Source organism: Ochlerotatus camptorhynchus, unplaced genomic scaffold (assembly GCF_037179485.1).
Source record: "Ochlerotatus camptorhynchus isolate MF236.1 unplaced genomic scaffold, CSIRO-AGI_Acam_v1.1 ptg000071l, whole genome shotgun sequence".
Taxonomy (NCBI): domain Eukaryota; kingdom Metazoa; phylum Arthropoda; class Insecta; order Diptera; family Culicidae; genus Ochlerotatus; species Ochlerotatus camptorhynchus.
In genome coordinates this window covers 584,637-602,134 of record NW_027040561.1, presented here as the reverse complement: position 1 = coordinate 602,134, position 17,498 = coordinate 584,637, and the positions used below count along the sequence as shown (strand labels likewise).

At 47.6% G+C, this 17,498-nt stretch overlaps 1 protein-coding gene across 1 annotated transcript in view; it reads right to left on the bottom strand.

Moving 5' to 3' along the window:
* The window catches only part of LOC135697526 (uncharacterized), a 64,119-nt gene that overhangs the window by 15,639 nt on the left and 30,982 nt on the right, over positions 1 to 17,498 (bottom strand). Inside the window, exons 7-9 of the mRNA XM_065217277.1 lie at positions 10,416 to 11,469; positions 10,143 to 10,347; positions 9,913 to 10,068 (exon numbers count right to left, since the gene is read on the bottom strand). Coding sequence (XP_065073349.1) covers positions 9,913 to 10,068; positions 10,143 to 10,347; positions 10,416 to 11,469 — 1,415 coding nt within the window. The remainder of the gene's footprint in view (positions 1 to 9,912; positions 10,069 to 10,142; positions 10,348 to 10,415; positions 11,470 to 17,498) is intronic.

The window sequence follows — 17,498 nt, the reverse complement described above, 5'->3', positions numbered from 1 at the left end:
TGCTCGCCATGAGGCCTGGCGGAACTACCAGCAGAACCAGAACGGTCGTCTCCTGTTCGACCACTCACAGCATGGGCTGTACTCCGTTTGGTTTTCGGATGAGCCAACATTTATCTCACCGGCGGGCAACCCATCGACGCTAGACCTGTTCCTGACAAATATCGGCTTGTCCAAGCCGGTAGCCTTGAACGAACTCAGTTCCGACCACCAACCGGTGGTGTCTGAGCTGGGCTGCAACGTGGCTCCTGCTTCAAGCCTGCGCAAGGACTATCATCGCGTAAACTGGGCCCAGTTTGGACGCGTGGTAGACAGGCACATCATCGACAACCCGCCGCTTGACACCGTGGAGGACATCGACCGAGCGTTGGAGGGACTCCACCAAGCCATAACCGTGGCTGACGAGGCGTGCATCCGACGAGTTCCTGTGAGGGGTAAGTTTATTGCTATTGATTCCCACACCCAACTCTTAATTCGCCTGAGAAATGTTCGTAGACGCCAGTTTCAGAGGACTGGAGATCAAGCGATTAAACGTGAAATGGCCGATCTGAACAAGGAGATTGCTTCCAGAATGGTCTCACTCCGGAACGAAAGTTTCGGGCGGCTTGTCCAGAATCTGGACGACCGCTCCAGACCATTCTGGAAAGTTGCCAAGGTCTTAAAGACGCACCCTAAACCCATTCCGCCACTAAAAGATGAAAATGATGACGATCGGCTCATAATCACCCCTCAGGAGAAAGCAAATGCGATTGGTGAGCATATTGCCAAATCGCACTTGCTTGGCTCCAACATCCAAAGTCCGCTCGAAGTTCAGGTTGAGCAATGCGTACTCAACTTTGATTCCTCCCCTTGTGCCATCCCTCCGGAGGATAGAATCACAGTTGAACAGATTTGCTCAGCGCTGAAATGCACCAAAAACATGAAGGCCCCCGGGTTTGACGGAATATTCAACCTAGTGTTGAAAAATCTCAGCATGAAGGTTCACTCTCTGCTGGCTGCTGTCTTCAACAGATGCTTGGAACTGCACTACTTTCCAAGCATCTGGAAGACAGCGAAAATCATACCTATCCGCAAACCCGGGAAGGACCCAACGCTAGCTTCAAGCTACAGACCAATCAGCCTCCTTTCAGCGCTGAGCAAATTGTTCGAGAAACTCATTCTCAATCGTTTGCTCAAGTTTGTCGAGGAAAATAACATTCTCCTTCCGGAACAGTTTGGGTTCAGAAAGGGGCACTCCACCAATCACCAGCTAGTGCGGGTGATGAATAACATCCGAAGTAACAGAGCTGTATCCAAGTCCACAGCCATGGCATTGTTAGACGTTGAGAAAGCGTTTGATAATGTCTGGCACAATGGGCTTGTATACAAGCTCTGTAACTTCAACTTTCCATTACATCTGGTTAAAATCACCCGTAGCTACCTCCAGCAAAGGTCGTTTAAGGTATCGTTGAATGGTTGTCTTTCAGACACGTTTTCCATCCCTGCAGGAGTCCCGCAAGGCAGTCTGCTGGGCCCCTTGCTCTACAGCATTTACACTTCCGACATTCCTCCCCTTGGAGACGGTTGCGTGTTTTTCCTATTCGCAGATGATACCGCAATAGCCGTCAAAGGAAGGATGCCTCGCGAAATAACGAACAAACTTCAACGATGCCTTAACGCCTTTGCTGATTATGCCACCACGTGGAAAATCAAAATCAATGCTTCCAAAACACAAACAATCATGTTCCTCCATCGACAATCACCCAAACTAAAACCGGCTCCCTCTTGTACTGTAATCATGGATGGCACAAGGGTTGAGTGGTCCGCCGAAGTAACCTATCTCGGGATGTTGTTTGACGAAAAGCTTCTATTCCGCTCGCATGTGGAGAAAACCGTAGTCAAGTGTTCCGCCTTGGTTAGGTGTCTATATCCGCTGATTTGCCGCAGATCCCGCCTCTCAAGGGTGAACAAACTGGCCGTCTACAAACAAATCATAGCACCTGCTATCCTCTACGCAGCTCCGGTGTGGGAATCATGTGCACAGACTCACAGGAACAAAATTCAGGTCGCTCAGAATAGAGTGCTGAGGATGGTTCTTGATCGTCCTTTCGACACTAGAATAACAAATTTACATGAAGAGGCAGGCATTGCCAAAATAGATTCCAAAATTAACGAAATTAAGACTAAATTTGCACAAAAATGTAATTTATCAGAACATGCTTTGATAAGCAATTTGTATATAGTAGGTTAGGTGTACATAGTAGTTGTAGGTTAGTTGTAGTTGTAAATAGTAGTTATAAGTAGTCTCCTTTTTCCAATTCAAATCAAACCAATCCCACCAAGGTGGTCATACTTTAAAATAGGCCTGATAGGACTAGGAACTGTAAATAATAATTAAAATCTCAAATGTACTAAAGTTGAAAAGACGCATCTGTGTCACTTAAAAAAATTCATACATGTAAACCACACAATTACAAGAAATAAAGATCATTTAAATGGCAAACTGACATTCAGTTTCCTTTTGACCGGCCACGAGCAGGCATCAGCAGCAGAAAAAGCAAACCTTTGTAGAGAGATAGAGGAGAGAAATAAAGTAGTTACTAGCGTAGCCGTTCGCCGTTTAAATAATTACCCAGCAAGCATCCCTGGTTCGGAGCAAGCGTTGAACCCCACCCCCAGCTCTTTTCAGAGCTCAAAAGAGTTTTGATTTAGATCGACGCTTGCCTCCTCCACCAATCATTGCCGATACAGTCCACTGCCGAAAGGGAAGGTGCCTTCCCAGACCGAACATCAATTTGGTCCATCACGAACCGGATAGCGAGCCGTTTGAAGAAGCTTTCGCCCGAAAGTTTGCCCAGTCCTACCAAAAGGATCGAACTGCCTGCCGCCTTCCGAGTGGGGAAAAGGACGAGCTACGCTAGCAAACAGTGCCAAAACAAAACTGCTTCCGCTGTTGCCGATGCCCGTCGTGCGCGAAGCATAGCAAGTGAATCGAGTTCGTGTGCGCGTTCGCGACAAGTTAAAGACAAAGTGATTTCGTAAAAATACGAAAATGCCTATTACGCGTTCGTCGACACGCGATGGTGTGCAAGATGCTGGTGCGACTCGCGATGGCGTGCAAGATGCTGGTGTCGAACAGCAACAAGGAAATCCGTCACCATCGGATGGATCTGGATCGTTCCATGGATTCGACGAATGGGAAGCCGACTGGGATGAAGCTACAGCAAAGAAATATCGTGGATTGGTTCGCCAGCGCTCCCAAGCGAAAATGAAGTTGGTGCGGATTAATCGGACGTTGATCAATGAGACGCTTGGATTGGCACAACTTGGTGTGCTATCCAAGAACCTGGCTGTTACCTACGCTGAGTACAGCCAATTCCACAGCAAGGTAATAGCCCTGGTACCCGATGAAGCGCTCGATGGACAGGATGACGAATACGCAAGCTTCGAGAAACTGTACTACGACGTATCCAATGCTGTGGAAGAGTTACTGCTAGAGGCAAAGGCTCGAGCCACTCCAAAGGTTCCTCCAACCATTCCAGCAGCACCTCACGTGATTATCCAGCAGCAACCGTTAAAAGCACCAATCCCAACGTTCGATGGGAGTTACGACGCATGGCCCAAGTTTAAGGCCATCTTCCAGGACCTGATGGCCAACTCGGGGGATACAAATGCCATAAAATTGTATCACCTCGATAAAGCTCTTATCGGAGATGCTACTGGAGTTCTGGACGCTAAGCTCCTAAGCGAGGGTAACTACGAGCAAGCTTGGACCATTTTAACGGACCGATACGAGAACAAGCGAGTCATAGTGGAAACTCACATCCGTGGGTTGTTGTTCCTCAAGAAGATGACGTCGGAGTCTCATAAGGAATTGCGAACATTGCTGAACGAAACCACTCACCACGTCGAAAGTTTGCGCTACCTTCAGCAACAAATCACCGGAGTTTCAGAACACATCATTGTGTATCTGATAATTTCAGCACTTGATAAATCGACCCGTAAGTCCTGGGAAGGGACCCAGAAAAAAGGAGATCTTCCGAAGTATTCCCAAGTCATCGAGTTCCTGAAATTCAGATGCCAGATTCTGGAAAACTGCGAAGCAGCGTTCCAGTCAGTGCCGCCAACAATCAAGCCAAAACAAGCCCAGCTACCTTCAAGAGTTCAGCCGCAGAAGAGCCACGCAGTTTCCACCAATGCGTCCCAAGCATGTGAGATTTGTGGTGGTGATCATCGGAACTTCCAGTGCACTGCCCTGAACAACCTAACCGCTTCCCAGAAGAACGAAAAGATCCGAGCCGCAGGAGTCTGCTTTAACTGCCTGCGCAAAGAACACCGTTCCAAGAACTGCCCTTCAATCAAGACGTGCCACAAGTGTCAGCGCCGACACCACACGTTGCTCCATGATGATGGGGCACCCACCCAGGAGAAAATGCCAAACATTTCTCTTTCCGCGGAATCTATGGCAATCCCGCCACCGGTTCCGGCTGCTCCGAGTCAACCGTCGACGTCGGTGCAGAAGATTCTTGCCCCCGTGGAACATCCTGTGTCCACCACCTGTTCGTCAAACTTCGCCCAGTCGACCAAGACGGTACTACTGCTTACCGCAGTGGTGCAGGTGTTTGATAAGAAGAGTCATCCCCATCCATGCCGCGTCCTGTTGGACAGCGGCTCCCAGGTGAATTTCGTGACCGAAGACATGGCCAATCGCCTGGGTCTGCCGAAGAAGCCAGCCAACGTTTCGATCACCGGTATCAACGCGTTGCGCACCCTCGCTCGTGACAAGGTGACGCTGAAATTCAAGTCCCGAGTATCCAACTTCCAAGCCAGCCTCGAGTGCCTAGTGACGCCGAAAGTAACGGGCACAATTCCATCGTCGAAGATCAACATCAACAATTGGGACATCCCTGCTGGAGTGGTTCTTGCCGATCCCGAGTTCCACACGCCCGATAAGGTGGACCTGTTGATCGGCGCAGAGCTGTTTTTTGATATACTGAAGCCAAGCCAACTCAACCTGGCGGACAACCTGCCACAGTTGCGAGACACTCACCTTGGGTGGATCGTATCTGGTGTCATCGTCGAGCCACAGATTTCCAACGTATCAGTTCAGCATGCCAGCCACGTTTCTCTTGAAGACATCGAGCGAAAGATGTACAAGTTCTGGCAAATCGAGGAAGTGCCGGACGTACCCAAGTTATCAACCGAGGAGATGGCATGCGAAGCACACTTTCTGTCCACATACCAGCGTGACGAGTCCGGAAGATTTATCGTGAGCTTGCCGTTCAACGAAAATTCTTCGCAGCTGGACGATTGCCGTGCTTTAGCTCTGAAGAGGTTCCTGATGCTGGAGAAACGACTGATGAACAATCCCGAACTACAAGCGCAGTACGTAGAGTTCGTTCGAGAGTACGAGGTTCTCGAACATTGCCGTGAAATCAATGAAGCTGATGATCCTCCCAACCAGCAGAGGTATTATCTTCCACATCACGCTGTACTGCGTCCGTCCAGCTCGAGCACAAAATGTCGTGTCGTGTTCGATGCAAGTGCCAAGTCGTCATCCGAAAAGCTGTCTTTAAACGAAGTCCTGCAAGTCGGTCCTATGGTGCAGAATGATCTGCATTTCATCGTCCTACGCTTCCGAAAGTTCAAGATCGCCTTTTCTGGAGACGTTGCCAAGATGTACCGGCAGGTACTGCAAGCACTACAAGATCGACGTTTCCTCAGAATCTTCTGGAGACCACACCCGTCGCAGAAGCTACGGGTTCTGGAACTGTGTACTGTTACCTACGGTACAGCATCCGCTCCATACCTCGCAACAAGGTGCCTGGTACAGCTCGTCGAGGAAGAAGGTGAGTTTTTTCCTATCGCCTCTCGCATTGTAAAGGAGGAGACGTACATGGACGATGTACTGTCCGGCGCAGACTCGGTGGAAGATGCAATCGAAGCTCAACAACAATTGAAGCATCTCCTAGGACGTGGTGGTTTTCCGATACATAAATGGTGCTCGAACTCCAAAGAATTTCTCGAGCGCATTCCCGTGGAAGACCAGGAAAAAAGGGTACCGTTAGAAGAACGTGATGTAAACGAAGCTATCAAGGTCCTTGGCTTGCTCTGGGATCCGAATGCCGATACGCTGTACATTGCAAACCATCCGAAGCTACCGCCGCCATTACAACAACGTGTTACGAAGAGGGTAATGTATTCGGAGATAGCCAAATTCTTCGACCCTCTTGGGCTGGTCTCTCCAGTCATCGTATTGGCAAAACTAATGGCTCAACGGTTGTGGCAGCTCAAGGTCGGATGGGACGATCCGATTGATGAAGACACGGCGCAAAAGTGGCAAGAACTTCAAGCTTCGTTGTCGCATTTGCACAACATCGCCATCCCAAGATGCGTGACATTCCAAGGAGTCGTCGCGTTCGAATTGCACGGGTTCTCCGATGCCTCAACAGTGGCGTACGGGGCCTGCATCTACCTACGAAGCCTGTTCAACGATGGTTCAGCGAAGCTCCGCCTACTGACAAGCAAATCCAAGTTGGCCCCTCTTCACGATCTTTCCATCCCACGAAAAGAACTTTGCGCCGCTCTCCTGCTGACACGATTAGTTCTGAAGGTATTACCTGCCCTGGATATGGAGTTCCGGGAAATTGTACTTTGGTGTGACAGTACGATTGTCCTAGCCTGGATCAAGAAACCGCTCAACCAACTCCTATTTTCGTCCGAAACCGAATCGCTGTAATTCAAGAACACACTGGTGGATTCCGGTGGGAGTACGTTAGATCGCTGCAGAACCCTGCCGACATCGTCTCGCGCGGCCAACTACCTGGAGCCTTGGAGAACAACAACCTTTGGTGGAATGGCCCTGAGTTCCTCCAGAGAGTGAAATACGACATCGATCCACCCGAAGAAGTACCAGATCCGTTGCTGCCAGAGCTGAAACCAGTCATCGTCACCGCAGCTGTGAGTATGGAACCTTTCCCATTTTTCTCCAGATACAGCAGCTTCCGCAAAATCCAACGTGTAATGGGCTACGTCTTGCGATTCGTTGGTAACTGCCGTATGAAGAACCCTGCCGAGCGGAAGACAAACCATCACCTGATGATACCGGAACTGCGACAGGCAACCGAAGCTATAATCCACGTGGTTCAGTTCGTTCATTTGGCGGACGAGATTCAACGAGTTGTTGCCCACGAACCCTGCAAGAAGTTGGCAAACCTGCGTCCTATCTATACCGATGGTCTACTTCGTGTGGGCGGTCGACTCGATCGCTCACAACTACCGTTCGAGAGCCGTCATCCCATCATCTTACCAGACAAGGACCCGGTGGTACGCCTTTTGATTCGACAGATGCACGTCGAACAGCTTCACGTCGGGCAGTCTGGCCTGATGAACGCCATGAGACAACGATATTGGCTTCTGAACGCTCGCTCCACCATCCGGCAAATTACACGTAAGTGTGTGAGATGCTTCCGGATTAATCCAACCAATACCAGCCAACTGATGGGAAACCTGCCAGCATCGAGAGTGGTACCATCGCCCCCATTTGCCGTGACCGGAGTGGACTACGCCGGGCCTTTCCTGATTAAGAAAGGTGTGCGCCGTCCTGCTCTAGTGAAATCATATGTGGCCGTCTTTGTTTGTATGACCACCAAGGCCGTCCACCTAGAAGCGGTTTCCGACTTAAGCACCGATGCCTTTCTGGCGTCCCTGAAGCGATTCCTTGGACGACGAGGAATGATCCAACAGCTGCACTCGGATAATGCAACCAACTTCCGAGGTGCCAACAATGAACTGAACGCCTTGTTCCAACAGTTCCGGGATCAGCAAGCCTTTAACACCATCGAGAAATTCTGCCGCAACCGTGAGATCGAGTGGCATTTCATCCCACCGGACGCACCCGAATTCGGTGGCCTTTGGGAGGCCGCAGTCAAGTCCGCCAAGAGCCATCTAAAGCGTATTGTCGGCAACGTAAAGCTCACGTTCGAGGAGCTATCCACCGTTCTGGTAGAAATCGAAGCTGTGCTAAATTCTCGACCACTTTTCACCATCTCCAACGACCCGGCAGACCCACTGGTGATTACGCCAGCCCACTATCTGATTGGACGCCCTCTCACTGCCATACCCGAGCCATCCTTGGAAGACGTCAAGGCAGCACGTCTAACTAGATGGCAACACCTGCAACTTATGCGCGAACATTTCTGGCGCGCTTGGAGTCGCGACTATCTGAACACCCTACAACCCAGAAAGAAGAATCTTCGAACTACGCCGAACATCCGTGAAAACATGGTTGTTCTGCTCCACGATCGAAACCAACCCCCACTCAACTGGAAGTTGGGTCGCATCATAGCCGTATATCCAGGCGATGACGGTTTGGTCCGAACTGTCGATGTCGTTGCAGGAGGTTCCAGCTACAGACGCCCTATCAACAAGATATCGGTACTGCCTATCGAAGATAACGTACAACCTCCTGGTAATTGTTGAGTTACCTCAACCGGGGGAGTATGTTCCGTCTCCGCCGAAAGTGAACCAACCATCTTGACAATCGCCGCTGACGAACAGCGACAAACAACACTAACCAATCAGCGACGTCCATATCACCATGCGCAGACAGCGCGCTCCTATAAAAGTGGCACCCATTAGGCAAACTGACATTCATTTTCTTTTTGACCGTCCACGAGCAGGCATCAGCAGCAGAAAAAGCAAACCTTTGTAGAGAGATAGAGGAGAGAAATAAAGTAGTTACTAGCGTAGCCGTTCGCCGTTTAAATAATTACCCAGCAAGCATCCCTGGTTCGGAGCAAGCGTTGAACCCCACCCCCAGCTCTTTTCAGAGCACAAAAGAGTTTTGATTTAGATCGACGCTTGCCTCCTCCACCAATCATTGCCGATACAGTCCACTGCCGAAAGGGAAAGTGCCTTCCCAGACCGAACATGGTAGCTAATTATCCATATTTTCATAATACTGGATGAACTCATCAACTTCGTTCTGAAAAAGTTTGGAAAAACAGTCACATAAGAAGCGGTACGAAGCAAACTTAAAACGTGATTTTCTTGACTTACCGATTTCCGCCATGGGACTGACCTGCGAAGTGTGGCGGTATTGGCAGTGTATGTTCTAATGAATATCTTTAGAATAATTTCCCTTCATAGAGTTCTTTTAATAATTCCTCTGATAACAATTTAATATTCTATTTGGAAGTCCTTTGAACATTTCTTTATAACAATCAAAAATTCTTCGCAGAACACAAAAAATCATGGAATTTATCCTAATATTCTCTACGAATTTTTGAAGAATTCACTAAAGCTTCCATCCGTAGTTCTAATTTAAATTCGCTTGAATTCTCCTTGGAATTCCCATGCAATTCGCCTCAGAATTGTCTTAAAATTTTGCTCAGAGTTATCTTGGAGTTCTTTTCCGAATTTTTTTTTTGAAAATTTCGTTGGAATTATCCTAGGAATGCCTTAAAACTCTTATTAGGAACTGAAATTTGCATGATCTTTCTTAAATTTAGGCTGATTTAAAGTTCACAGAGCTTCCCCAAAATATTTAGAGGATCAGGCATCTGCTGAAACAAGGATTGAAACCCCTCCCCCCTCAGTCACGCATTTCCCTACTCTAATATAAACGCCCCAAGAAATAGATGAACGCCAGATTCTACACACAAAAACTAAACTAAACGAAAATGAAAGCAAACGGAACAAATGCACCAACACCAAACAAATGCAATAACAGCACACAAGCGATAACAATGGTTGATAAACGAGCAAAAAAGGTAAGCAGCACCGAATGAGAGAAAAAGAGTGAGAGAGAGAGAGAGAGCGTCACCGGTGCTGCTTGCATCATTCTTTTTTTGTTTTCTGTACATCAAGCTAGTAGTAGTAGCCAGTAGGGGGTCAGGCAGCATAGCAAAGGGCACTTCGGGGGCAACACATTACCTTATTGGTTACACGAGCCTTGGACGAGCCGCGTTCGATTTCGATGCGCAGCGTATTGCGCAGTCCCTGCAGCGTGCGGAACTCGGAGTTGTGCACCCGCGACTGCGGATTCGAGTTGGTTAGATCCAGTATCGAAGGACCTAGGGCTCGTCCAACCTATTGGAATGGGAAGATATATGATTGAGAATTAGAACGCCACCCGCGGAAGAGACTCATAACGTAGGTGGTACCTCTTCAAACACGGCGGGTGTGTACTTGGGCGGTACCGGCGATTGAACTTTGGCAGTGACGGGTTCTTTTCCTCTCGGAGGCAGAATGTTGACGCTCTTGCCGGTATTGTAGTTGCACTCCAGGGTGTAGCTTTTGATCAATCCTGTACATTTGTAGATGGCCACACGGCCAGAACCTTCCTTCGATAGACCGTCTCGTTTTCCCCTAAAACGGAAAACAAAGTTTTCATCAGTCAAACTGTCAACAGACCAAATCCCTTTACAACCACTTACTTGTAATACATATTCCTTTCGCTAAAGTTGCATGCATCATAGTGGAAATGCTGTGAATTCATGCTCATGAGCCGAGGCAGAAGCATGCACTCGACGGCTTCGATCGTGCTGGGCAGATGGTTCCCGTACATGAAGACGCCCTTCTTCGAGGCATGCCCATGTAGATCGATGTATAGGAACATATTGCTTTTCTCCTCGTAGATCACCTTGTCGTTCTTCTCGTCCAACTGTGCCAAATAGTCCAGACTAATGTTGAGGTTCTTCTGACTAGCCGGGTTGAGATACTCGTTCCGATGGGACCTAAAATGGCTAAACATTTGTGGTGTTTGCGGTCGTATTTTACCTTCGCCTCGCTTGTGGTGGAGTGGGTTAGCCTTCTTGACTCCCAAGGAGCCTGGCGCCATTTTTCCCATCGAAGATTGTGTCTGCTGTTGCTGCTGTAGTTGTGGTGATTGTTGCTGGGATTGACTGACTCCAAAGTCCTTTAATTTGAGCATATTCGGGGTAGTCGCTATCAAATGGGGCTTGTTTATCACATTCTTGAAGGAGGAGGAAGTGGAGGACCCCGCCGTCTTCCGTCCGGTGTCTACCTTGGCCGTTACCAGCGGTGGCTTCTTCGTGTTGATGTGCGCGATTGTGCTCGCATTGGTAGTGGTGCTGTTGGCCATACTGCTGGCAGTGCTGAGATTCGACGTGCTACGAATAGGCCGCAGCGTCAGGCCACTCTCGGTGACCACGGGGAGTAAATCCGGAATCAGTTGCTCGGTGAACACTTTCGGCGGTGGAAGCACCTCTTCGGTGGTTGCGATCGAGCCGATTTCACTCGATGGAATGGCATCGACCGTTGGGTTGGTGGCGATGATAGCGGTTGAAGAATCAGCAGTGCTGGAACTGTCGCTGGTCGTTGTCGCGGGAACGGATGGCGTTGAGATCTCAGTCCCGACCAGAGTGACCGTGGAAGAGGATGACGAAATGGTACTGCTTTTGGAAACAGTTTGCTCGCCAAAACCGGAATCCGACGTCGAAGCATTGTTTTCTTCATTTGATTCGGAATCTGAAATGGGGAAATGTGCTTCTAGATGGTTTTGTTGTACCGTGGGAATCGAATTTGAGAAGGCTGGAGTCGGTGTTAAACTTTATTACATGTGTGTTTTTTGTGATTCTGATGGAGCAAACTGGCGTACCTATAAGTATTGATGCTTTATACATGATTTGCTAAAATACGGAGATTGCTTGGCTAATGAGATGACGACTATATTCAAAGGTGGACTATTAGCTAGCAATATTATCATATTCATTGAATGAAAATTGCCCAATTTTCAAGCAACAACAAACATAGCGTAGCAATTTTTGCCCCAAGGAGACACACTGGGAATCATGATTCAACCGAGAAACTTAATTCGAAAATCTGTCGTACATCTGCAGAAGCAGAGAAGTAAGTTGGCATTTCGCACGCTGTAATGAATCATGCAGTGATTTTGGCATGGCAACTAGTGTTCGCTCTACAAAGAGAGAGAGAGGATAATGAAACTGGTGCTTGATGGGCGAAGCAGCGGAACCCGGTAGAATCAGAGCTATTAGGGGTACAATATTTATAGGTAGTGAAAATGGCTCTAACCCCGATTGAAATAGTGGTCATTTGGCATAAATGTGGAAAAATTATACCGATAAATAGTTTTATCACAGACAAACAGACGTAACTTTTTGAATAAATTGTCCCTAAATATATCGCCAAGGAACTCACCAGTGACATCTCGCGGAACAACGCTTGCTTGCCAAGACTCAAACAATGTTGCATACAAGTTAGATAGGATGTATATAAACGTTAAAGTGATCCGGGGTGGGAGGATATTTAAATTAAATTTTTACGTTAAATGCGTAAATTTTTTACGTTACATGCGTAAATTTTTTTACGTTAAATCAGTGGCGTTTCCTTAACCTCAATCTACCTGTGCACCAATTCACAAAACATAAACAATTATCAAAATATTGCTTGCAATGGATAGATATCGAGTAAACTAGAAGATTAAGTGTATTTTTTCAACCGATTCGAATATGAATATCACCGACAAATCGACATGAATGACAGAGCAAAAACAATAAAATTTCTGACCAAAGCACACTACTGACATCTGGATTGTATGACATTCCCCTGAAAGCCATTCCCCAGAATGCTATTTCCTAGAATGCTATTCCCTAGAATGTACCATTTCCCAGAAAAAAATCCCCAGAATGTACCATTCCCCAGAAAAGATGATGAAATTAGTAATTTTCACTTTTCTTTTTTTTACTATTGATAATGCACTATGTTTACTTTTTATGGAACTATGTATTTATCAATTCCAAACCATTTTTTAGCTCTTTATAAAATGACAACCTTCAAGTTTTCGACCACTTCGTTCATCATTTAATAAGTCAAAGGGTCTATTATGTTGAGGTTAAGAGAATTGTTAAAACGAGGACTCAGTAGAGGAAATAAGGCAACACGTGTGGACGCTACCCGAGCAAAGTCGGTTAACAAAATGAAAGCAAATCGATATTAAAGTTTGCAGTTCCTATCATAATGAATACTCATTTTGATTACAATTGTCACGACATTAGTCTGATATCATATTGTGCTTTCATTATGCAGTCAAGACATTTTAAATGAAAGCAACTTAACTTGAAGTTCTGCTGTTAACGTCTTGTTTAAACTTTAATTTAAGCTCATCTGTCGTTGAACTAACGATTATTGTTTATTTGTTTTGTTAAACACATTTTAGGTCATTCGTAGCCAGCCCGAGGTGACATTTGAGCTCAAGTCTTTCAGCGTGAGAAGCTTGGATGCTAACCATTTATGCCAGGCCCGTATTCAGTCAAACATCATGAATGCAAAATCAGTAATCAAATTGATTTCATTGAAAGCAGGTTTAGTTTTCCGTTTGATTCAACAGTGTAAAATTTTGCTCTCATTTTTGATGTGTTAACCGTTAAGTCAACCAAAATGAGATCAAATAGAGTATTCAAAATAACTTACATCATAACAGCAAATTCTGATTTCAATTTGATCTCTAACTTTGCTCGGGTAGTACGCTACAGACAAGAGTGAATTTATTGGTGTTCTTTAACATTTGATATGACGTTAAGCAGTGTTGCCTGAAGGGCTTTCGTTCAGTCGTTGCAAGTCGAACCGGGTTCAACACTCCTCCTCAACGCTGAATGGCTTGAGGCCGATCGCCTCCCGTAGTCGTCGCAGTTTCACAGCTTGTAACGGCTTCGTCAGCAAATCAGCTTCCATGTGCTCGGTCGGGCAATATGTCAGTTGTACGATGCCGTCTCGAACCATATCTTTGACGAAGTTGTATTTCGTGTCGATGTGTTTCGCCTTGCGTTCAGCTCGGTCTCCTCGAGTCAATGCAATGCAACTCTGGTTGTCCTCATTCACCAGAATCGGGAGAACTAGGTGCTCACCAACGTCGAACATTAACTTCTGGATCCATTTTATCTCTTGCAGACATTCCGCAAGCGCCACATATTCAGCCTCGGTGCTAGATAAGGCCACGCACTTCTGCTTATGACAGCCCCATCCGATGAGTCCACCGCCGAACTTAAACAAGTACCCAGAGTTTGATTTGCGGTCACTGGCATCGCCTGCCCAGTCAGCGTCCACAAAACACTCAAGCTTCTGTTCATCACCCCTTAGGTACAATACCGTATCCAGCGTACCTTTGAGGTAACGTAGTATTCGCTTGGCCTCATTCCAATCCGCCTCAGATGGTTCCTTCACTCTTCTCCCCAGTATTGATGTGGCAATTGAAACATCTGGTCTGGTGGTAACGGTGACGTATAACAAAGCCCCAATTAGACTTTGATATGCTTCCGGCGAATCCAATCTTCTACCATTCTCCTCCTTTTGTTTCAGGAAGCCGGGATCCATCGGGTATTTAGACGGCTTTGCATCTTGCATGCCGAATCGCTCCAGAACTCGTTCCAAATAGGCTTGCTGGTCAATACAGTACTGTCCATCATCAATGCGAACACGTATTCCGAGGAAAAATCGTAGGTTACCCATGACGCTTATCATGAAGTTCTGTTTCAGTCCTTGGACCACCTCAGCGAACTCCTCCTCAGTGTAACAGATAACAATGACATCGTCAACATAAATAAGCACAAAGACGCACTTACCCACCCTTTGGCGTATATAAAGACACTGGTCCGCCGTTGATTGGACAAAACCCATGTGTTTCAGCACCTCGTCGATCTTCGTGTTCCAGACACGGGCTGCCTGCTTAAGCCCGTAAATACTGCGTCTCAACCGGCAGACTTCATTCGGCTTACCACTCTCATACCCCGGAGGCTGGCGCATGAAGATCTCCTCCTGTAGCTGCCCATGAAGATACGCAGTCTTAATGTCCACATGTTTCGTCAACATCTTCCGCTTGCTTGCCACAATCAGCATCGTCCGGAACGTTATCTGCTTTACTACGGGAGCGAAAACCAGATCGTAATCTGTCCCATATTTTTGGCAGAAGCCCTGCGCCACCAGCCGCGCTTTGAATCGGATGAGATTGCCATCCTCATCTGCCTTACATTTATATATCCATTTTGATCCGATAGCTTTCCGCTCTGCTGGCAATTCCGCAAGCTCCCATGTTCCGTTTTCACGATGAGACTGCATTTCATCTTCCATCGCCGATTTCCACTCGGCACACTGCGGACCGGACACAGCTTCTTTATACGACCTTGGTTCAACGAAACTTTGCTTCACCGAATTCACTCCTTCAGAATACCTTATCGGTGGAACACCTGCCGTTGCCCTCTGTGAACGACGAGCGGGTGGAGGTGCGACTGGCTCCACATTCACACGCACCGGATCACTTACGTCATCATCGTTCCACAGTCCGCGAAGCCAGTCGTTGTCGTTATCGTGCCAAAACCCTCGTGGCCAGCCGTCATCTTCATCGTCCCAGCCATAGAAATCACCTTCGGAGTTTGTATCATCCACCTCGTGGGGTTGTTCTTCTTGTTTCGCCACTTTATCAAGAGTCCACTCGATTTCCTCGCTACGTTCCGAATTTTCCTCCAGCCTTTGATCAATGAGGAGTTGATCCTTGGATCCATCACCAAGCTCTAGAAAGCGGACATCCCGACTGATTTGGATTTCTCCCGTCCGTGTATTCAGCATCCTATACGCTTTATGCTCGGCCGAGTAACCAACGAATGTCATTTTCACAGCTTTGACGTCCAATTTCTTTCGTTTCGCTGACGGAATCAATACGTAGCCAACGCATCCGAATAATCGCAGGTAATTCAAATCTGGTTTTCTGCCAAACCAAATCTCGTATGGCGTACGACCGACGGTCGCAGATGGCAAACGGTTCTGCAGGTAGCAAGCGGTGTTTATTGCCTCAGCCCAAAATCGTTTGTGCATACCTGCATCCAAAAGCATACACCGGCTCATTTCACTTAACGACCGGTTCTTTCGCTCAGAAACCCCGTTCTGTTGAGGTGAGTATGCTGCGGTGTACTCCGCTTTTATCCCTTCCTTCGCGTAGAATTTTCGTAGAGCCTTGCTGGAATACTCTCCGCCCTGATCGGAGCGGATAATTCGCGGTTTGCGCCCAAGGCGATTTTCCACCAATCTTACGTACTCACGAATTCTATCCTCGACCTCCGATTTCTTTTTCAAAAAATATACGTAAGCATAACGGCTATGGTCGTCTATCAGGGTCATGTAATAGCGGCATCCTCCTGGAGTTGCCTCCTCCATTGGTCCGCAAACATCACTGTGGATTATATCCAGCACATTTGTCGACGTCTTCTCCGCAACATGCGGGAACGATGGCCGAGCCATTTTGCCTTCGATGCAGCATTCACAGGTCCACCGGATGCCGCAATCGACAACGTTAAGACCCGTCGCCAAATCGTGTCGTCGTATTTCGCCAAGAACGTCTGGATCCCTGTGTCCAAGGCGGCGGTGCCAGATATGTTGGCAGTTTTTCGTGTGATGCCGTGTCTCGGACTTCAACACTCGATCCTCCACGACTCGTAGCCAATACATATCGCTCACTTTATCCGCGACCGCGACTATCGTACTGTCGTACACGAGTTTGCAACCGGTGTTGTCAAATACCGTACGGACACCTTTTGACGCGAGCTTTCCAATCGAAATCATATTTCCCTCTAGAGTGGGGACATACAGCACACCCCGCAGTGTGAGTTCAACTGTCTCTCCACTGTCACCCGCGCACTTAATCATGCAATCGCCGATGCCTTCTACGCGATTTTCCCTGCCATCCGCGACGATGACACTCGAACGCGAACCGTGTTCCATTTCAGTGAACGCACTTTTGTCGCTACACATGTGCGAGGTGGCACCTGAGTCGATCAACCAGGAATTTGCAACGTTACGACTTTTATGGCCACGAACCATAAACGTGAACGATCTCGTGTCGTTTTCGCGCACTTGTTTCACTTTTTCTTCCTGCTTCCACTTATTCTTCTTTTTCTTCTTATCGTTGCTTTCCCCGGTGTTCTTCCGGGACAGGAACTCCTTGCAGTCACGCTTCTTATGTCCGGTTTGACCGCAAAAGAAACAAACACCTGCCGGTTTTGCTTCGTTTTTCGCCTTCAGCACACGCTCTTCCTGAACATTCCCGCCGTACAGCTTTTGGCTTTCATCGATGAGCTTTGCTCGCACAAGCTCCATCGTCAGCTCCTGATCTGAACGGCTCTCCAATGCGGTGGTAAGAGCATCGAATGCCTTCGGGAGGCTCCGCAAAATCATGGCCACTTGCATGTACGCGGACATCTTCTCGCCCGAATTCTCCAACCGAGAATAGAGCTCCTCCATGCCATACAAAAACTCCTCCATATTCTCACCTTCGCGATAGTTTGTACTACAAATTTCTTTTAGTAACGAAACCTTTCCGGTGAGAGTAGCTTTCTGATGGTGAGATTTGAGCGCATTCCATGTGGCTTTCGCTGTGGTTTTTGACATGATGAGGTTATGTTGGTTATCTTCCACCAACAAAGCAATGGTGGCTCGCGCTTTTGAATCGCCTTCCGTCCAGGCCGGAGTGACTGGTGCCGGCGCAACACCCG